This window comes from Corvus moneduloides, chromosome Z (genome assembly GCF_009650955.1).
Source record: "Corvus moneduloides isolate bCorMon1 chromosome Z, bCorMon1.pri, whole genome shotgun sequence".
Taxonomy (NCBI): Eukaryota; Metazoa; Chordata; class Aves; order Passeriformes; family Corvidae; genus Corvus; species Corvus moneduloides.
Genome location: NC_045511.1, coordinates 50,954,351 through 50,977,307, shown reverse-complemented (window position 1 = coordinate 50,977,307; position 22,957 = coordinate 50,954,351). Strand labels below are relative to the sequence as shown.

The following is a 22,957-nucleotide window of genomic DNA, read 5'->3' as shown; positions in this document are numbered from 1 at the left end:
CTACATTTGCACTAATGAACCCTGTACTAGAGAAGCATGAGGCATTTCTGAATGGAGGCAGGAAGGACAGAAGGCAGCAGAGAAGGGCAGCAGGGTAGTGAGAGACAGGGCCAGCTACTCTTGAAGAAAATCACTTTGTTTTCTTCATGGAGGCCTGTCGAACAGCCATACATCTCTACTCCCCCCTTTGTTAGTAGGACGACTACAGAGGGACGCAGCACTACGGCACTACTGGGGTGTAGAGGGTAAAGCCTTGGAGTGCTCCACAGCAGGAGCTTCATGACTCCGACTGCGGAGGGAGGAAGACCAAGTACAATGGCAGCAGGGGGGAAGGTTAGACAGCAAGGTTGGGGAAACTGTTTCAACAAAGGTGAGAAACACACAATTAAATTAACACTAAAACACAGCAAGAAAGAAAACAAAACATAAACATACTCTAGAACATGTGCTGTTCTTTTGGCTTTTTTTTTGGTTTGGTTTGATTTAGTTTTCTGGGGAGATGGGAGGAGAATAGGAAAGAGGGTTGTAACTTGCCAAATCAGAGCTTTTTTTTTTTTTTGCCTGCAATAGAAAGGGCAGATTCCTTAATGGCCAAAATGAAAATGCCAGTGGGATGGCAATGCGCAATTCCCACTCTATGGGTTGCACTACACATTTTCATCTTGGCAAGAAATGTGATGTAGCTCAGAAACAACAGTCCCAGAGTATATTTAGCTACTAAAGCTGTGGCACACAAATGTCACATTCCCATGAGTCAACCCTTTTAAAGAACCCCGTCTTCACACCCCCACAGATATTCCCCAAGATGCCTGCACTGAATTAAAAGTGAAGCATATGGATGGATGTGACATCATCAAAGCAACCATGCTACAGTAAAGAAAACAGCAAGTGGATTCTATACAATTAGTACAATCAGTAAGGAGCCATTTGTGAGCACAGAAAAAGAAAGAAAACACTGCTCAAAGGAATAGACACAACCAATGAAGAAAAACACAAAGCACCTTGCAAAACAAGGAGAAAATATTAAAAAAAAATTTTCTTTGTGAATGTGTGAAAGCAAAAGAAATCACAGCAAAAGTGGAAACAAAATCTTGATAAAAGGATTGTAAGTGTAACATTTCTTGATTAAACTTTGTGTAAGAACTCTTTGCTTTGCCCTTTTGAAACAACAAACCAACAGAATTTTGGAGCTAACTGGCTCTGACTGGGCAAGGCAAGGAGTAACAGCACACTAGTAGATGGTAATGGTAAACAACCATGCGGTCACCTCTGCCGCCATTGTTTTGATGTGTGTAGACTGCTTCCAGCTTTGTCAATATTCATAACTAGGCACCAAAGAATGCATGATATTTAAATGACCCTGTCAAAAGTGCTTATAAGGCTCTTTGGTAACCATCACTCCCTGGGGAGGGAAGTATTGAATGTAAGCCACTTCATCAGCCAGTGAATTGAAGCAAAATTACTAGAATCCAACAGCCATACATTTATTAATATTTTCACTGCATGCTTTTCTGAAAGCTGCTAGTGGCATACAAGATGCTTTTAAGAGCTAGCTTTCCATCTATTAAGCATTGCTTTTCAGAAGACTTGTGAAGCAGGGACTCACACATAACAAATAAAGTGCCATTAAAATGCATACACATCTCTGCATTCCTCTGGGTACATAAAGGGGCAGATCTTCCCCTTTTGGTGGTTTCTGACACCACTCTCCTGTCTAGAAGCAGCAGAGGAGCTGTGTTCAAGGATCCATCCCTCTATCCCTCCCTTCCTTCCTTCTGTCCGTCCGTCTGTCCGTCCATCTCCCCCTTTCAGGGTGGACAAGAGAAAGATACCACTTATTTTCAGAAGTGGGAACACTGGATTTTCTAAGAAATGTCCCCTTGAATGAAGTATTTTGTATAACAGGTGTTACTAACCGATTGGACAGAGAAAGAAAGGATCCTCATTTTTTGGCTGTCAGCATTATCATTGACATTGTTGAGAGGAAAGAAGAGTGCTAGGTAAATCACATGCCATCTTTAGGAGGGCATGCAGGTTTATATGCCTTCCCTCTGCTACGTAAGTGATACCCAGAAACCACTTTTGCTCAATTGCCTTTCTACAACTGAAGAGCAAGGGATGAGGAATTAAAAAATGAAGATGGTATCTCAAACTGAGCTTAAACTGGAATTAGGAGTGTGATGTTTCATCTTCCTTGCTGTCAGTCCCTTGCACCTGAAATGATGGTTTTGAGTCTGAGTACTGCAGCCACCTGCATTTCCTCCTCTGCCAAGGCTCAGCAGCCCACAGGTCTGCAGAGTGCAAAGAGGCTCTGTGCTTAACACACAAGTAAGACTGATCAGGTTCTAGAAATTCACTTTTTTTAGTTTACATTTTGCAGTTATTCTCCCAGAATGTCTACAGGGTTAAGCTCTAAGAAAAACAATTGTTCAAACAGGGGCAGTTTTTCCCTTTTTCTATAGGAAAAGCTAATTAGCTGGGAGGTGGGGGACAAGTTCACATCCTCTGCCTGTGGGAATTTAAATCTTCATATTCAATTTCCTGCCAATAAGCCTAAAAGCCAAGGATACTAGATTAATGCTTTCCATGGCATCTCAAGAAATTTTACTGTATCTCGTGCCTAATTTGACTGACCTCCTCAGCTGGAAAAGTGCTTCAGGCTTTGTCTCTGCTGGGCCAGCCAGGTGACGCCCATTGCCTTTATGGTTAGGAACTGTGAGGGCTCTTTGAGGTCAGTCCTGGGGAGTTCCATGAGAAACCCTGGATACCCCTGGACTGTGGGAGGCATTGTGTATCTGGGGCTGTCATGAATAACAGGCACTGAGGTCACAGTCTGGGTCCAGACCACCAGCAGCTGTCGTGCAGCTCTGCTGAAGACTGTTCTGTGATGTTAATGTGCTCATCACACCCCTTGCTGAAAGCCTCCACAGCTAATGCAGAGAATTCAAGATTCAGTGGGTCAGATGGGGGGGAAGGAATATGATTTAGTAACCTACTAGTTTGGGCAGACAATGGAAAGCATCAGGTCTCGCATGCCAGTAGCTTCTCTAGGAACAGCTGATGCTTTTGTCTAATGAGTTTTTCATATAAAATGCATGAACAATAGAGACTGGAATCCACATTTCAATTAATATTTTAAGTGTTTTATATCAAGTATTCCTAGCAGAAAGAACTGAACTTGTGTGTTCCTGCCCCTGGTGAGCGCCCTAACCACTCAGCAAGTGAGTTTTGCTCATACTCATCTTCCTTCTGACACACTGAGTACTTAATTAGTCCACACAGAGCAAAACATCTTCAACAGAACAGAGATTGAAAGAAGAGATCTAAGAACACCCTGGAGAAGAATAACAAGGATTCAGATCTCTCTAGGCAGTGGAGCTATTTGAACCTAATTCCCCTGTTTGAAAGGGACCATTTTAAAGTCTCTGAGATACAGATTAAAAGGAGCTGGAAGAATGATCAGGGTCAAGGTACAATGATGGGCACCACCATCTTTACATAGGAGAAAAGGTTCCTCTTCTCTATGTTCAAGTGGCAAATTTTGGCAATTCTCTGCCTAATTCCCTGTATGTCTGGCAAAGGGGAAGTGGAGGCCAAAGGACAGGGTTTGTATTAGACGCCTGTGCTTCAGCACTGGTCTGAGCACTGTGAAATGACACCTAAATCCCAACCTTTTGGTGTGTGAAAAACAAAACATAGAATCTCTCCACACGAGCAGTCATTTACGCAACGTTTAATGTACGCTAATGATTCTAAAAGGTATTTTATGCTCGGGTCTCACTGAAGACAGTGGGACTGAGGCCCAGTGACTAGGGCTACTCCCAGTTCTTCAATTGTTAAACTAGAGCAGGCTGTCATTATCTATATTGGTATACGGGACCTGATGGTCACCAGCCCAAGTGAGCTGATAGATGATGTCAAAGTGGCAGCAGTCTGGGCTGCAGTGATCATGCACCAGTGGATTTCACAGTCCTCAGGCACGTGGGTCAGGCAGAGAGTAAAGCCAGGACCCTGCATTTTAGAAAAGCAAACTTTCAGCTCTCTCAGGGAGGTCAGGAGGGCCCCCTGGGAAACTGCCCTCAAGGACAAGGGAGCAGATCTTTAAGGATATCTCCCAAGAGGGAAGAGTGAAACCCAGGTGAAAGAAATTGGAGAAGGAAGACAAGAGATTGGATGGCTATATTGGGACCTGCAAGCTGAACTAAGGGGCGAAAAGGAAATGCACAGGTGGTGGAAAAAGGGACAAGGATCATGGGAACAGTATAGGAACACAGTCTGGTTGTGTAAGGATGGGGTCAGGAAGGGAAAAGGTAGGTTGAAGAAGGCATGCTCCACCTGGTGAGCAAGGCTGGCAAACTGCAGTGGATGAGGAGAAGGCTGAGGTACTCAACAACTTTTTTGCCTCAGTCTTCACTTGCAACCTCTCTTCTCACCCCTCTCAAGTGTATGGTTCACAAGACAATGCCTGGGGGAACAAAGTCCCTCCCACTGTAGGGGAAAATCAGGTTTGGGACCACTTGAAGAACCTGAACATACCTAAGTCTATGGAATGTGACGAAGTGTATCCCAGAGTCCCAGCAATTGGCTGATTTAATTACCAAGCCACTTTTCATAATATTTGAAAAGCGTGGCAGTCAGGTGAAGTCACAGGAAAAAGGGAAACATTGTACCCATCTTCAAAAAAGGTAGAAAGAAGGAGCCTGGGAACTCCCAACTTGTCAGTCCCATTATCTCTGTGCCTGGGAAGATCATGGAACATACCTTCCTAGAAGCTCTGCTAAGGAACATGGAGGACAGTGAGATGTTTAAGACAGCCAGCATGGCTGCACCAACGGAAAGTGTTGCCTGACCAACCTGGTAGAGAGACTCCATCAGCAGACAAGGAAAGAGTATGTAATTTATCTGGAATTTTGTAAAGCCTTTGACATGGTCCCACACAACATCCTTCTCTCTAAATTGGAGAGAGATGGATTTGATGGGTGGACAATTTAATGGATAAGGAATTCACTGGACAGCCTTATCTAGAGGATAGTCATCAATGGCTTGATATCTGAATGGAGATCAGTGACAAGTGGTATCCCGTAGGGGTCAATTTTGGGACCAGTATCTTCATCAATGACATAGTGGCTTTGAGTGAGCCTTCAGCAAGATTGCAGATGACATCAAGCTGTGTGCTGTGACTGATGCACCTGAAGGACAGGATGCCATCAAGAGGGACCTGGACAAGATTGAGAAGTATGCCAATAGGAGCCTCGAGGTTTAACAAGGCCAAGTGGAAAGTACCTAAGTCAGGGCAACTCCCAGCCCAGAAAGCCAAATGTATCCCAGGCTGCATCCAAAGCAGCTTCGCCAGCAGGCTGAGGAAGAGGTCTCTGCCCCTCTGCTCTGTTCATGTGAGACCCCACCTGGAGTGCTGTGTCCAGCTCTGGGGTCTCCAGCACAGAAAAGACATGGGCCATGAAGATGATCAGAGGGCTGGAGCACCCCGGTCCTGTGAAGACAGGCTGAGAGAGCTGGGGTTGTTCAGGCTGAGGAAAAGAAGGCTCTGGGAAGATGTTACAGCAGCCTTCCAGTACCTAAAGGGGGATATATCAAGGCTGGAGAGAGACTTTTTACAAGGGCACGTAGTGATAGGACAAGGGGTAAAGACTGAAAGGGGGCAGGTTTAAATTAGATATTAGGAAGAAATTCTTTCCTCTGAGGGTGGTGAAGCACTGCAACAGTTTGCCCAGAATTGTTGATGGCCCATCCCTGAAAGTGTTCAAGGCCAGGTTGAACAGGGCTTGGAGCAACCTGGTCAAGTGGAAAGTGTTCCTGGTCATGGCAGGGGGGTTGGAACAAGATAATCTTTAAGGTGCCTTCCAAATCAAAGCTCTTCATGATTCTATGGTGTTGAGAGATGGAAATAATGTGAAATTAACTGAGAACTGCTGTGCTGCTCTGGGAATACAGAGAAAGGCAATATAAAAACTCATCCTTAAGAACAATAGGAAGCCATGGCTCTTGCTTTGTCAGAGAACAGGGCAGATCAAATTTAGAGAGAGCTAAATCTCCTCTGTTTCCCTCATTCCCATACACATGCACAAAAATCTCTAAAAAGGCATACACTTTATTTGCTTTGTGTGGTTTTCTCAGGCAGTGAATTATCTAGGACTGAATCTAAGATTGGCTGTTTAGTTTCAGACTTTACGATAAGCTTTTAATTATAGCACAGGAGTTTCATTACATGTTACTCTGAGCCAGCTGGAAGCAGTTACACTTTAGTCCTCCTCCCCCTCCCTCCTCACCACAGGATGTCATTTCCAAGGCCTTACCCTTCTTGTCTTGATGATTATGGGATGAAACTGCCACATATGGATCTGTATTTTCAGATGAACCAAGCGGATCCTTCCAATCCAGCATGCGTCCCCTAGCATCATAACCCTGTCGAGCGCGAGAGTCAGAAGTGGTGGTGCTTGGGACTAGGGAACTGGAGTGTCCTGTTTACATTATAAATACAGGTAGGGAAGACAAGTCTCATTAGTCACTTACCACGCTACCTCCCCATGCTCAGGAATGTATGCACCGCTCTGCTTCTGTGACGGGTGAACATCCTGTCTTAGGCTGAGCAATGTTTCAAAAGTCCTTCAAAACATGACTCCAAAGAAAGGGGATTTGAACCTTCCAGATCAGGGTGCTAAGAGGTGCTGCCACTGGGCTGGCAGTTCTGTGCTTCTCAACAAATGCATATGAAAGAGGGTAAGCACACGTCATCGAAGTCAAGCATCTTTTGGCTGGATTCAGTACATATGCCTGACTCAAACTGAAGTGTCAGCCCATGCTGTCTGGTACTGGCTCAGTCAAAAAGCAAATAAAAAATCAATTTAAAACAGAACAACGTCTAAAATGGCTGAAACTCAGTGGGAATGCCAGAAGAACTACAAAATGGTGACATCATGAGGCACTCTACCCTCATGCCCTCCAGGGGAATGAAGGACTTCCTAACACCAGTGTGTTCACTCTGCAGCATTCCTCTCCAGTTGGGAAATGTCCTGGGCCAGCTTGCACCATCCCTATTGGTCCTTTCTGAGCTGATGGTACAAAATGGCTCTGAAACAAGCACAAGGCTGAACACCATTTCTGCTCAGAGTGACAGTGCAGACAATGCCTCACCCCATGGATCTGCCCAAGAACCCATGACTCCAGCAGCAGCTGAGACTGATGTCTCACATGCCTTTTTTCCATTACAAATGCTCTAGACATTTTTACTGCTGTCCTGAACTGATCAGCTTCTCACATATCATATATACCCCAACAAACAGCACATTCACAGAATGTGCCCCACTGGAAATACTGCACAATTTGAAAGGTAGTTTGGCGGGGACAGCGGCGTGTTTGTAGACTCAAACATTCTTTGCAGCTAGATCTGAGAAGTACATCAGCACCTAAAATGCTTGAGATGCTTGGGGTCTAACTGTCTCTGAAAGACAGCTCCCACCTGGACTTCCCAGTGACTCAGCTGCTTTGGGGAGAGGGCACCAAATGCCATCCACACGACAGCATTTTGACCTCAAAACCATTCTGAAAGTTTCCTTTCAGTACATGTGCCAAAGTGAGTTATTTTCATCAGGACTCAAGGAATTCTGGGCCTCCTTAATTTGATGTGGAGTAACTATGTCCCATTACCTACTTTTTTTAAAGAGCCCATTAAAAGAGGGATTTTTGACACATGCTCAAACACAAACTAACAGAATTGGATTATTCACAAACAGAATGGCATATAACTCTTTTTCTTCAGATAATGCCAGACAGACTGACAGCAGCCCTCCTTTCTCCTGTCTCCTTTTGAACAGCCCAGCGAATTAATTTTCCTTCCCTAGATGAATCTCCCTTGGAGAGGAGTCCAATCACCTGGCTACAGGCTGCCCTAGTAGGGACCCTCTCCCTGCTCCTTCCCTTGATCTTGCTTCACTGCTCAGAAAAATAATTTGAGACTCACTGGGGCAGAGACAGATAAACACAAGGAGCTGAAATTTAAAGCCTCACAGAGAAGGCACAAGGTTGGGCAGGTAGAGCCTGTGCTTCTGTAGTTTATTTTAAACAGCTACTGGCTAAGCACAAAGCTTTTGAAAGCTGCATCTCAAAAAGGCTGTTTTAAATGGCTTCTAAAGCCATGCAGCCCTCACTCTCAGAAGTGTAGAGAGAGATGATGAACCTAGATCCTCAATTCCACTTCAACAATCAAAAATCTAAATGTTGGCCACCAATCTCCCCAAGCTTTTTGATGCACCCACATGCTTCATTTTATCCAGCCCTTTTACCAGCAGTGTTGAACTACTGATGACGTCAGCAAAATGCTGCAACTTCTATTAAGATGCTGTTACGATTTAAAGAAGTCCTGTTGAATATTAATGATTTTACATTTAAAAAAAAAAAAAAAAAAGCCTGTGCTCCTCTGTAAGTTTTGGAGGAGCCCTTTTGATTTACTGCGCCAAATTATATATGGGAGCATTTTGGACTATGTTTTGCATAGGACATGGACACAACATGAACTCCCTTAACTTGTATGCTTAGAAAGAAAAATTGGTTAAATTTATAGTGCTCTCACCATGAAGCCAACCTTCAACTACAGCTGATTGTTAACTGATTTAGCTCTGGATGTCAGTCTGAAGACTTACACTGAAAAGGGCAGTGGATTATTTTTTACCCTCTCATGGTAGAAAGTGAGGTTTCTCCCAGCCATCTTTCTTTAAAATAGCAAATTAAATTTGTTTTGTAAAGACAGAGCTTTGAATGTTGACCAAATAGAAAAGAGAAGCCAGACATTATCCTCTTTTAAAAGGTTTCCATAAGCCACAGCATGGCTGGGAATATTGGTAACACACAGATAGACGGCAATGAACTCCAATCCAAACGTGTTGCCTGCTCCACAGCAGTCCTGCACCAGGACAGTTTGTGTCCAAAGGGACAGGCAGAGGTCCAGCAACTGAAAACACACTCCCTCTTGAAGCAAGAATATGCTGGATCCTGAAAGCGTTCACTCCAACATTATTTTACGCTTGTCAACTCCTTGTGCTCATCCCCAAGAAACAAGACAAATAATAGGGCAGAGAACAGGCTAGAAAACAGAAATTATGGAATTTTCATGTTTTCTTTTTCTAAGGAGTAAACCACAGTGCAAGCATTCATGGAGTTCCAGTCTTCAAGTTAATACCCCATTCAGCAACAATAGTAATGTGTACAGTATTTGGTCAGCTTACAAATAGTGCTGCACTCAGCATAAGAAAGCAATTAGTCATTGCTTGATAAAGAGGTAAAAGAGAAGAAAATCTTGCCAAGTAGCAATCATATTTTATGCCTGTGTTTGATATGCATTTATATGCCTATATCTCTTTCCAAACACTTGCACTTTTAAGTGTGCTTAAAGGAGGGATTCCAAGGAAAAGCTGTAAGTATGGTTAAAGAAAAACATTTCATAATACAGTAATCTAGAGGAAGTATATGCCTAAGGGACACATTTTCTGGGGAAAAAAAACAGATTTCTTGAACCGTATGTTGCCAATACACAGAGAACTTCCTGGTAATGGAAGGCGAAGGCTTTGTGAAGATATTAATGTGTACCAGATGGTCACTAGGTAGAGGGGGTTCCACACAAATGCAAGAAATCAGCCTATTCTCTCTATTACCAATGTATTAGGTCTAATACCCACTGAGAAGCAAGCTTACACAGCTAATTGAGATAAACTTTCTTCCATTTGATTTTGAGGAAGCAGGGCAGGAGCAGATTAAACCTTAATAGCCTGTCCTAGTTGTGTTAGACCTGTATTTTTCAAACACTTACCATAGGCAGTGATCCTGCTCCTGTAAGCAGTATCACAGTGTCCTGTAGGTGCCTGAATAGCCAGTCCCACTGGGTGAATTTCACTTCTGAGCAGAGTGGCACCACAAATGTATGAGCTACTTAAGTTTCTCTCAAAAACAGAGAAAAGACTGAAGTGGCAGGCAACCCAGTCCTGGCCCTCTCACACACAGCCATTATCAAGCCTTTACAATGCGCTGTATAGTTTGCAATGTGTAGTGGGCCTTTTTTTCCCATTACACCATTTTTTGCCACTCTGACTTGCAAATAAGCTTTGTTGAAATTTAACGAGGCTTTAGCCCATCTGAGATGTGGCCAGTACCTCTGTGTTAATAACGGTTAATACAAAAACATCTGAAAAAACAATTCTGCCTTTGTTTTAAAACAAAGCTTTTGAATAACTGTATGCATAGTGCTTTTCAAATGTCTCTGTTTAAAGAAAACATGTAAAAATCAAACAGACACACTCTAAAAAAATCTGGTTTAGGTGCTTCCATTATTTGCAAAAAGTTTTCATTTGGAGTGCTGTAATCAAGTAACAGAGGCAGAGTAAAAGCACTTGGTGTCTACAAGCACAGGTAACCATTCAAAAAGGCTGCACTTCTCTAACTATAGCTTGTTCTGAAGTGCACTTGTAAAATGTAAAGAGGTTTTTTTTTTCAGGTTTAAAACAAAGACAGAGATTCAATACTATCAGTATTTGACAGTTACTCTAATATGCACAAGTCATTAGAATCTCAGAAGTTAAGATATCTCCACGCTATCCTATTAACAGCTATAGCAACCTAATTAGACAATTAGAGGGAAAAGTTAAATCAATACTATAGAGAGAGAGAGGACTATGGCTAGGGGGTAATATAAGGGCCCAATTCACTAAGAATTGATGTTTCCAAAGGTAACTGAAGCTGCTTAGAATTTTGCAGAGGTATCCAGCTTAATCTCCTTGTTTAAATATGTGGCTCTTGCATAATTTCTCTCTGACTTTCTGCATCCAGACTGTCAGTCTGCTATCCTCTCCTTGAGTGTCACTTGAGTCACCTGTGTGGACTTTGCACTTGTTTGCAACTGATAATGTGAGACTGCCTTAGGAAGAGAGGCCATGTGCCAAACTTAGGAGGAGGCTGGTGCCAAGAACACAAAGATTAAGGGCTTGGTTCTCCTTTCATTCACACTGCTAGATTGGCAGTAAGTCTGTTGAAGGAGGGTGATTTATAGTGGAGTAAATGAAGAGAATCAGGCCTTATGACTTCTTTTGGAAGTTTAGATGACTTTGGATATATTTAGCCCACTGAATCCAGCAGAGCTCTGAGCATTCACTTGGTTGGTATTCTGGTATATCCCAGTGTTCTGAGGGCTCATCCATTCCAACATACCATTTACTTTTGCATTAAACTGTGCTCAGTAACATCAAATTAGACCATTCATAACATTTTTGTTTTTTCAAGAAAAAGAATTACTCAGACCAGTTACTACAGTTGGCAAACATGAACATGTTTACTGAGACTGTTTTACTAGCTCATCCTAGAATTTTTGCACTCCTGATGTGGAAGATCAATAGAGGAGACAAGTGGTAGGTGAAAAGAAAGCCCAACTGCAATAATACAAGAATAGGTATTTTAACTAAACCCATAAAAGGAGGAGCTGACTTGCATGGAGACCATGTTATTAGGATGTACCTGAGAGGAGTCAATGAAATAATCTGTAAAAGACTGGGCATGAATGAGAACCCATGTTAATGCTGGGTCAGTGTTTCTCCATTGCACCTGTCTGTAAGGTCCTACTTTAAAAGCTGGGTTCATTTATGGAGTCTGTCTTTGGCCTTGACATGCCTGGACAGTAAAATGTACTCTCTTTTGTTAACTGTGCTCTCTTGGACTTCAGCTTTCGTCATTCTGCTGCTCACTTGAAAAACTCTTCTGCTTTCTTGGTCAGATTAAAGTATCAGTTTTTACTAAAGTACCTACTAATACTCTAGCTGGCAGGATCCAAACCGTAGTTCCACAGCTATAACTGCAGACTATGAATTCTCTTAGAAGCAGGAAATCTAGAACATTTCTGGCACATCAGCACTATGCCCAAAGCCACTCTCTTTATCTTTACATTCAGCAGTATGGATTTGATTGTTACTCTTCTTTAATTACTGCTCCATGCATTGGAAATACAGCGATTTTACAATGAAAGAAAGTATAAAATGTATATGCAGATGAAACTGTCAGTCTTCCATACACTAGAAAGTCTCAACTTGCCTTTGATTTTGTACATTCCCTCCACTGGTTTTCATTACCATACTTTCAAATAAGTTTCACCTGTACATTTTTCATTTCCTGGTAATAAAAAGCAAGGGGAATTTGTCTGTATTTTTACAAATGCTGAACAGCATTACTGTCCCTCCAGTTATTTATATTCTGCTGTACTGAGTTGTCATTGGTTTGGTCTTACACCTACATATTCTGCAGGCACGAGATGAAAGGATCAAATAAAAGTTCATCACAACTTCACATTAACCTACCTCTTGCTATGTTCAGCCCAAGGTGTGGTGAATTTGATCCAGCCCTAATGAACTGCTAGTCTTGTATGGCCTGAAAGCAACTTCACAAGAAAGCTTCCACCCCAGATGGAATTTTGCCATTGATTTCACTGGCAGCAATACCACACATCCTCTTAGCTTGTGAGTACTTGTCTTTGTTCAGGATGTCTATAAGAAAAGCTATTGCAGTGTATGTCTAGGTTTGAATTTAAAGGGATTATTTATTCTGCATTTATTCCTCATGAAGACATTTACTCTTCACTCCAAGAACCAGCGTAATCCACTTCCAAATGTGCAGAACAAAGTGGTAGAAAGCACTGTGAGCACAGAGTAACAGCTGCCTCATGGGAACCTGCTACTCTAGGCTTGCAGAAATGATCCTCTTCAGGTAATTTAATTTGCTATCTGAACTTGAATGGACAACATAAATGACTCACCCTAGAAGTGACAAGAACCTTCAGGAATTGAGGCATAATCCAGTCTCAACCCACATGAGCAAAAGGCTAATTTTCCTTATGAGAGATCTTTCTGTAACCCAGGGATAGTTCTGCTGCTTTCCCTAAGGTATCTGACTAGCTGCTGTAGCTGTAGTGACACCGGCCTGGACAGCTCATGAGTATGATGTGAACTACTATCTTGTTTCTCCTGGTGAACAGATAAGATGCATCACCGTACCCAAGTGTTTCTTTGAGTGTTCAGGTGAAGCATGCTCTTAATCATGACTGCTGGCATGCCATTAAAATAGGCCATATCTGAATTTAATTCAATGGAGACAGTTTTGAGGGAAGACAAGAAAAGAGAGATTAAAAATTGTAGGGACTCAGAGTGCCAAGAATATTTCTCTGCCTGTTTTTAAGGGTTCTTACCCCCCTGAACAACACTGTTTTTACCTCCAACCTTGGAAAAAATTACCAATGATCAGACAGGAACTAGAAAATACAGTGGTGTGAATTAGGTGATAGACTACTATGTAAGATTGTCACAGGGTGAAAAATTTATAGAGGTTTTGGGCTACTCTTTGTAGTAAATAGATAAGAGTAAAAAATATCAAAATGGAGGATTGTTGTTGTTCTCTAAACCTTCTTCTCCTTCTTCTACTACTCCATGTTCTGCAGTAAAAGTAGTTTGGAATGACTGGATAGAGAATTCCGCAGTTCCTGGCTGTGTTACTGAATAATTGGTAGGAAAGTGAAAATAATGTACGTTTTTAGTAACTATTGGTTAAATTATCTTTAAAAGGCCGTGTAAATCTTGATAATTAGAGACTTCTCTCCTGCTTTCTGTGCTCTATGCTCTACCTGGGTCACGCTAGTGGCTCTGTTCCTCTGGTAAGACTTAATAAACAACCATCTGGCAGCATTGAAACTCAAGGAAAAGTCTCGGTTTATCTTTGAAACTCCTCGCAAGGACTTTTAGAAAATTCTCTCCCATCAGGAGGGATTTGATTTATGGCACGGTTCAGTGTCATAAAATCAAGAGGTAAGACTCAATCCTAGTTGTGATTAGTGAATCGGGCCCTCAAAACCAAGACAAAACAAGTAAAATAGGGCAAAACCTATTTGAGTACAGGAACTACTAGCTGACACAAGGATTTGGGGAGAATTTTTAAAAACGCTCATAAACTGACCATACACTGTGTAGTAAGACATTTCATGATCAGGTGAAGCAGTTGAAATGTCTATGAACAAAATAAATTGGGAAGAAATATTAAATATAACAAAAGTATGAAAATACTTAAAAGTTTAGTAAAAAGTGATTCCTCCAAAATGGATTTGCTGTCAATAAATAATGAAACTAAGAACTTCCTTACCATTCAGGGCTACGAAGGAATCTGAAAGAAAAATAACAGGGGAAAAATCATTATTTCTATCTTGTTTTTTCTTTTAAGTAGTTTGCTGCTACTAACCATTAATGTTTCAGCTGATATTTATAAATGTGTGAATTTTACACTAAAGACCCAGGCAAAACTAATATTCATACATACCCACAAACAATGTCTGGCTTTGAAAGTGTTCATGACTGGCTCTGTACAGGAGATATGGGAGTGGGAGGACCAGTGCCCTCCCTGCTTTCCTTGCAAGTCCTAGTCTAAGGCAAAGCATTGCAGGGGATGCAGCCAGCAATGTGAGTCAATGAGGACAAAACTCAGGTGACCCAAGACCACATGAAGTAATAAGATCAGCTGGGTTAGCAGGGAATGAAATCTACCTCTGTGCAGTGTCAAGGGTCAATGCATCATTCAGGGCTAAAGAGGGATTTAAGCAGGGTAGGGGCTTTGTTGCTCTCTGCACAGAAGCAGATCTCTGTCCATGAGCACAATGTGCTGCTCCTGAATAATTTCCTACCCTTCTTTTATATGTAACTGATATCAGCTCCACTCCACTCCTGACTAACCTATTTGCCCAAGGAGAGCAGAACTGGTTGAAAAGGTCAAAGATACATTTTGGTGCTAACCCATTTTGCAGGGGAACAGGGGGAGGCCTATGTGTACACCTCCTTCAAAAATCTTTTTACACCTCCTTCAAAAATATTTGAGACAGTCTATATTACCCTGTCTTAGGACAGAGACTGAAATCCTTGTACTCCTTCATGCACAGTGATCACAGGAATTAATGGCTCTTGAATAAGGATGCACAAGGCATGAGAAGGCTCTGGCTTTCTCCAGAGCAGCTGGCCCACACTGTGTCCCATGACAGTCTAGCCCTCTGTTATTTTCCTCTGTATTGCAGAAGTAATGACTCTCTCACTGTACGTTGATTCCTCAGCTTCATCTGTTTTACTGCATCAGTGCAAATTACACTGAAAAGAATGAAAGTCTTGATTTCATGAGGTTTATAAATAATATTTGGAGATCAGAATTACATCAATCTCAGTGAGAACATTTGTAACAAGAGCTGTCCTGAACACAGACATTGGTATTCTTGAAGGCTCAGAAGTCAGCATGCGAAGTTTCTTTGCATGCAGTGCAAACTATGCACTTTTAAGCATTTCAGTACAAAACTGTAAATGTTTAAAGACTGTGTTTAAACTTCCAGCTCACGCTGTCAGTACTTAAGGTTTACCATTAAAATTTCTTAGGCAATGCCAATAGTACCTGACCCTTAATACCACAAGGTTGTCCAGACTGTATGTAAAATTCCCTAAGACTCACAAACTAAGAAGTTGCCATTTCTTGATCTGGATCCAAAATCGAAGATATATTTCACTGTCTCACAGTGCTGCATGGGAATGTAGTGCAAGTCACAGACTACACCAAGAAACCAAGCCACTTCTGTACATCTATGTAAACAACCCAACCACCATGGCTAATAAAGACAATGACCCCAATTCATTATGCCATTGCTGTAATCAATATCCTCTAGAGCTGAGCTTTTCTCATTATGTAACCACTCTGAAGTCCGATGTTTGTATAAATCACGTGAACTGGGCTATTTTCCTCAAACGTATTTAAACAACCATTCTTCTTCTGAACCTGCATCATTAACTATATTGCTGTCTCTGTTGTGGCTTATGTTGCTACAAAAGAATGCCTGACAGGTACTGGTGATTTGAGGCATTCAGAAGGATACTGTGACACACGGTAAACAGAGGTAAAAGCTTTGCTTACTTTGGCAGTCACCCAGGCCATCTGTATTGCCACGTTCTACGTCCTGTTCAAATCCCAGTCTAAATAATAGAAAGAAACAAAACAGTATGAATAACAACAGTCATAGGCATAACCAGAAAGAAATTATCATGTGTTCAATTGAAATAAATCCCTGCTGTGAAACTGGCTATTTCTTTGAAAATTCCACACAAAGGCTGAAAAACTGCAACATACACGTTTGAGCTATTCATCACTGTTTAATGATTTCTTGGCTTCTGATGATACTTTATATTACTACTTTTTAAAAATCCACTGCATGCCTCGTTACCAAGGGAAAAAAAGACTTGCGTTTTTTAAACTGTTAAATATATAATGTTATTGGGAGCAACTGTAACCCTACCTTAACCTTTGCACAGAGCAGACCATGTGCACTGGCACTTTGGTGGGAGAAGGAAGCCAACCCATGGGGCAGGTACTGTGCTCGAGGAAGACAACCTGCATTTCAGCAATCACTTAGGTATGACACTGGATGAGGCTGCAAGGCATAAGGTCCATCCCTCAAAAGGTGTTCCCTTTAACACAGGGGGTTCTACTGACAAACACATGTTTTTCTAGCTGACGAGCTCAGCTTATTCTCCTAACCTCTCTCTGTGATTTTGGATAACTATTGAAGCTGTTCTTCCAACTTCCTGTGTGGTCAAAGGTGAATGACAAGAACCTTGGAAAACTTCCAAATACAAGGCCTTGTCTATATTCGTATCCTGCCCTTGAGGCATAATTACCCTTGCAGACAACTCATTCTAACTCTGTGTTCTTAAAACACCTGTTCAACTGTCAGCTACTCCAGGAGGGCACCTAACATCTCTACCTCCTGTTGGCTTGCTTAAAACCTCACCAGATATCATCACAGCTGATCTGGATCCCCTTCCTAAGCACTGGACAGAACATAAGCTGCCTTGCTCACTTTTTGACTCCATCACTGCAAGCTGCACAGCCTCTGTCTCGATGGATCTATTGATGAAAGTGGGAGCTGCTTTTAAAAGTGAGGTATGGAAGTCCCCTGCAACTTGCCATGGAAGTTGAAGAAGTCTCAAATGCTTTCGGAGTAATGAAAAACTGACGTGGACACAGGTGCGTTTTAACATTACCCTACCAAATGTCAAATCAGGAACAGCCTACACTTTTGTAGTCAAGCATATACAGACACATACGGCTATAGCATCTCCAGACAAAATAATTTGAATTGAAATAGCAAATTAAGAACAAGACAGAAGCACAGGGATTGTAACTTGTCCATTATATACTGAGGACCTGTACAGAAGCAGGGTTAAGTGGCATCAGATGTGGGACTGGCTGTCAGGGCTCTGTGATGTCTGCGCTACACTTCCACTACTACCATGAGGAGTATAGCTGTATACCTCAGAATGGGCAGTCATGTGGTGTGTCAGAAGTGGCCAAGAAATGTGAGCTCTGAAGTGGGTTTGGTCCCTGTAACCTTCACAGACTTTCATTATCATAAAATAATTAAATTCTACTGTTAAGCAAGGGGAGATCCAGCACTTCTCTAAACCCGTTTTAAGCCCTTACTGTGCTCTGTGATTCCTCTTAGTAATGCACAGTAAATTAGAAGGACTGGTTTTGTTTTCAGTGGACAAATTACTTCAGTAATTTAATTTGGATTCTATTGCCTCTTTAATCAGCTGTGATGGCTCCAGTGCAGGCTGGTCCAGACATATCCATCCAATTCGCTCCTTTCAATAATATGCAGACCTTAATACAGCTCTTTCAATTTCTTCTTCCTCCTCTTTCAGCAGTTACCAATCAGCTGACAGTTCACATCAAAAAAATTTGTGAGACATTTCGGAGGTGAATGCAAATAAGGTAGAAACAAACACTTCCCACATTTTTCCCTCTCTAAAAGCCCCGTGTTTCAAATAGCTTTGCCCAAGACTGCCTGGCACCACTGCCAGAGTTCCACAGCCCGTCCAGCCAGAGCCCTTACTCACTTGGAGCCAAGGACCAGCTGCGTGCACACCCCGCTTTCCTTCACCCATCCGCAGTACGGGTCTCTGGACGCTATGCAGGCCCTTGGGAGAGAAGAGCACAAGCTGGCATTCATGAGTGCTCCAGCTTCCCCCCTGCACAGGCCTCTGACAGCCACCACAAAACACATACTTTTTGCATTTGCCGTGGCGCTCGCAACGTCCCAGGGGAACCTTGATGACACAGGTGGAGAAGGCGACATACAGGGCGCTGCTGGGCTTGTCAAGCTGCATGCCCATGATCCGCTTGTCCTCCAAGCCATCATAGCTGCACCTGGTTTGGAGAAAAGTGAGATGTGGTTACGAGTGTGCTCTGCTGGGAAACCAGGGGAAACCTTAATGATCCCCCAGGCTGAAAAAAAATCACAAAAAACTGCCAAATAATCTGCAAGAAAGGTAGAATTGAATAAGTCAAGGAAAAAGAACACAAAACAGCCACTAAAACCACTGATAGACATATAAGCAAGTACTAAAAATGCATGGGATAGTTAAGAATTGGAGAGAGACAGCACACCAGAGAAGCTTCTGACGGCCCTTCATTTTTGTGTTTATTCTTCTCCAGCACTCAAAGTAGCTGAAATTTCTGCATGATTATGGCTCACTTCAAAGTCCCCTTAGGCATATTTGAGGAAGACTGAAATGTGGAAAATTTCTCTTGGAGAGCAGCTTGCTGCTTGTTGAGTTATTTGGAGAGGAATCAGGGTTTTTTATAGGATTAGAAAATTAATCTTCCTTTCCAGAACTTCACTTTTAATTACCCATCAGCTGCTGCATAGGATGGACTATTTTCTACACATACTGAATAAAAAAATCTTATTGCAATGTAGAGACTGATAAGCAGACATCCCCTCCCTAAGCAATTCAAAATTACTCAAAAAACTTGGCTTCTCTAACTACTTCCCTTTCCGTGGGACAAGTTATTCTCTGGGAAATCAGAAGTTCAAAGTCACCCATACAGGAGTACAAAGAACCAGATACACACTTTTCAGGATTGTAAACATTGATCTCCTCCAGGAAAAGGCTGTCATTTAGGAAACCAGTGTTTCCCATCCGTGCCAAGAACTTCAGGATGATTCCCTTCTCCGACCCCAAGAAAACCACAGTGTAGTTCTGATACGGCCCAGCAGCAGAGTCAACAGCAATTTTGGTCAGGCGATATCTAAAATGATAGAGCATTTTCACAGATAAATCACAGAGATAATCACAGAATTGTCATTTATTTAATTCCCTTCTTCACATCAGATAAGTGTATGGTAGACTTCTAGCAACCATAAAACACATTTAAGCACTTTTCCTACCTGACTATAAATCAACACAGACTGTACCAATTTGGCTCTTCAGGTGTTCAGGAATTTTCATGTGTTTGCATGCCCACATATCCAATAGCTAGATACAGAAGTGTCTAGAAGTTCAGAAAGCTGAAGGGGTGCTAAGAGTCTGAGGGCATTCAGGAATTATCTGTCCAAAAGCCTGGTGATTTCTTCAGACAGGGATAGAGAATCAGCACAGTGAACTGTTTTAAAATGTCAAGCTCTGTCGCGTTAAAAGCAGCTGAACTAGATTCAACTTTTTTTTTGTCAGGGAAAGCTGTGTCAGTGCACTACAACAGTGAGATGCTAAACACCATTTTACCTCACTAAAAATAATCACAAAACTACCACCAAGCAACTTCAGTGCTGAGGTGATATCAAATCTTGGGATGGCACAATTTATGGAAAACAAGTACTGGTGATTTGGTACCAGTTAGATGGTGCTGCCTATCAAAGGGAAGCACTGTGGAGCTTGCTGTTCCCGTCTTTGGTTGGAGCTACAGAACCTGACATAAAAACCTGACAGAAAATACATTACTAAAACTAAGTCAGACCCTTCCAGAGCTAACTGCCCAACACAATACTCTACCCTTGTTCAGAGGAAGAGATGAAGATACGGCAAAAGTTAGTCACATTATTCCGTTCACAGCTGGACAGTAGATAAGTAGTATAGTGACCACAGCAGAGTGGGAATGTATTTTGATAGGAAGGGGATAGTGTATTTAACACTTGCTGATTTATGAGTTTTTGTTCAAATCTGTTATTATTTTTTCTTGTTGCCATAGAAAGTATGGAGACTATGAGATTCCTCCTGCCTGTATGCTTCTGCAAACATTAAAGCTTACCAGTACATAACCTGACAGACATCTACGTATCCTGTGAACATATCCTGGCAGACATGTTTGTATCCTGTGTACTTATTCCTGAGTTGTCTGCTGATCCTTGCCCAAAGTTTTTACAGAGCTGTCTCAAACATTGAGCGATAAGCCAACAGACGGGTAAACCTTCCCTGCACAGCATTTCCTGCAACATCCATTTTCAGCATGGTGTGGCTGGAAAGGACTGAGGTCTTTCCTATCTTGAAAGCTGCTCAGGGAGTTCCGCAGCATCTGCTCAGCTCTGTCACCATTCCTAGCTGGATTCATGCCCAGGATACCAAGGACATTTACAGAGTTGGAGGGTATTTGAAGCAAGGCTATTAGCACAGCTTGACAGCTACAGCGAGGACAAGAGTTCACTTGGTGGTACATACCTGACCATTGTTCTCAGGAACCAGGGCCGATTGACAATGGAAGGTACAGCCTCGTCCATCAGTGGATGTGTTTTGATGAAGTTCAGAGTATCATCTGGGAACTCATTAGATGTTACATATTTTTCTAATGATGTAGAGCCAGCACAGCAGCCAGGCCTATGTAAAACAAGAGAGTAAAGCCAGAAAACTTACTTGACATTGAGGGCAAGCTTCCCTTTGTGATGAAGCTCTCATTGAAATGTGACATACTTTACAGGAGTTTAACATGGAGGAGGATTGAGAAGTGTAGTGGACTTGCTCAGCCCCTCAAGGGAAGTCTAAAATCCTGCTCTATCATTCAAAAGGACTTCATGTGTCACTTAAGAGCACAGTAATTTTTTCATCAGGAGTGTTACACACAGAGTTTGTAATTTATCCATTCATATGGAACATAATTGCTGCATGAGTGCATTTGGCTTGATGCTTCCCACTGGCACAGTTCTGATCTGTGACTTGCCTAGCTGACTGCTCTTTCCTGGAATAAAAGCAGTCCCTATAATACAGAAGGAAGTTAATTTTTTTAACAGGTGTGAGAGAATACCACTTTCAGTCATGTCTGATAGAAAACAGACTATTGGAGAAGACAAACCTGATAGCATCCACGTAAACACCAGTTTTACCCTTCGTTCAATTTGGATGAGATGATATAAGAATGGTAGCACACTGAGGACTTTCACTGAAAAGTTATCTGTCATTCTTTGACAACCTAAATGCAAATCTGCTCACACTATTTCTAAAACCTACCCTGCTCCTCCTAGGCGGTAGCGCAATTTTCTTGCCTGGACATGCCATCTCTCAAAGGAAGCAGCAAAACAAGCAAATGTTTTGCTTGTTAGTATCGTGTAGGTCATTTTCTCCAATAAAAGGTCCATTTAATCCCATTTTCTAGAGCACTACGATTCTTCAAACCTTTGAGCCAGTGTGAGATGGGAAGGTGAAAGATGGACCATTCACTCATAAACACACTGCATCATCCAATTTTCATCTATTCTGATGTGGGTAAAGGCACTGACATCAAGAGCAATGTCAACTTGAACAAATACAGGACTGGTCCTATCATCTGTGCTGCTCAGATTTAGATAAATATTCAAGCATTAAGTAACTAAATCTTGTATGGGAAGGTAGCATAGGATTTGAAGGAACTAGCTGTGTCAACAAGTCTGGTCCCACAAGAGCTCAGCAAGGAACATTACATGCAGACAATGTGTGCTCTTGTCTCTTCATATCCAAAATACTTCAGCTGTCTTGTAATTGCACGTAGAACTAGCAATAGATGGAAAGAAGGAGAAACCAAGGACACCACTGGTTTCCTAGGTCCTTGCAAGGGCATTGACCCATCAGGCAACATTCCCAGAGAACCTGAGGGAGCAGCCTGCACCTTCTGGCACTGTGGTGTCTACGGTTTCTGTGTATCTAATCTGGAGGCCTATTTACTCCTAAATCCTAATAGCATGATTGGATTAATCCTGTTTTAATCTCAAAACTGGTTTAGTCGAGTCAACATAAATCCAAGCAAACCCTGCTGTCTGGCCAAACAGGGAAGCAGCACCCCTGAAGGGCTCTGGTAGGTTTCTGAGAAATGTTAGGATCAATAGGGGCAGTAATGTTTCTGCACCATACTGAGATACCCAAATAAGAATGACCTTATATCAAAGGTGCCTGTCATGTACTTCACTGTGAGTTAGAGGAAATTATTATTTCTATTAAGCAGATTGATGGCCAAATGTTATGTGAAACACTGTTCACTATTCATTTCCCATTGTCTCCTTCAGGCTCAGGAAGAGCAATATTATCCCATCTTCATTGTAACAGTTAACCTGCTGTTGGCTCATCCCAAACTCACAATGCAACTTTCTCTTCCTCTTTCCCACTGAAAGTGATTTCGCCTTATTCTTTTCCCCTTCCCAGCCAATATATCTCAGTAAGGTCCAAACAAATGACTTTGGAGCCCTCATGCAGCTTTGCACTCCCAAGGCAAGCTATTGTGTCAACAACTTGTTTGAAACACAAAATGAAGAAGAAAATCCTGCAACACTGCTAGAAGCTGCATTACTAAGGCTTAGACTGAACACAGACACAGAATTTACCAGATTTTCCAGTCATCTCTAGGCTCTTCTCTTGAGTGACAACTTCAGAATAAAGATGGCACAGGGATTCTACACTTGGTAAATCCAAAACATGATGGGCCAAATTTGGATTAGGCAGAAGCTCAGTGTCCACCATGGCTCTTCATAGAATCATAGGATATCCTGAGCTGGAACTGACCCATAAGGATCACTGAAGTCCAGCTCCAGCCCCCGCACAGGACACCCCAAGAATCACACCATGTGCCATGAGTGTTTTCCAAAAGCTTCTTGAGCTCC

The 22,957-nt window shown here is 42.1% G+C and overlaps 1 protein-coding gene across 5 annotated transcripts in view; it reads right to left on the bottom strand.

The window, feature by feature from the left end:
- The window catches only part of SEMA6A (semaphorin 6A), a 119,565-nt gene that overhangs the window by 21,768 nt on the left and 74,840 nt on the right, over positions 1–22,957 (bottom strand). For 3 of the 5 annotated variants that reach the window (XM_032097167.1, XM_032097170.1, XM_032097169.1), the window contains exons 12-19: positions 20,556–20,711; positions 18,976–19,152; positions 18,127–18,267; positions 17,958–18,038; positions 15,973–16,031; positions 14,176–14,196; positions 13,993–14,043; positions 6,315–6,479 (exon numbers count right to left, since the gene is read on the bottom strand). In XM_032097167.1, coding sequence (XP_031953058.1) covers positions 6,315–6,479; positions 13,993–14,043; positions 14,176–14,196; positions 15,973–16,031; positions 17,958–18,038; positions 18,127–18,267; positions 18,976–19,152; positions 20,556–20,711 — 851 coding nt within the window. The remainder of the gene's footprint in view (positions 1–6,314; positions 6,480–13,992; positions 14,044–14,175; positions 14,197–15,972; positions 16,032–17,957; positions 18,039–18,126; positions 18,268–18,975; positions 19,153–20,555; positions 20,712–22,957) is intronic. The other 2 variants (XM_032097171.1, XM_032097172.1) reach the window with 2 other exon arrangements.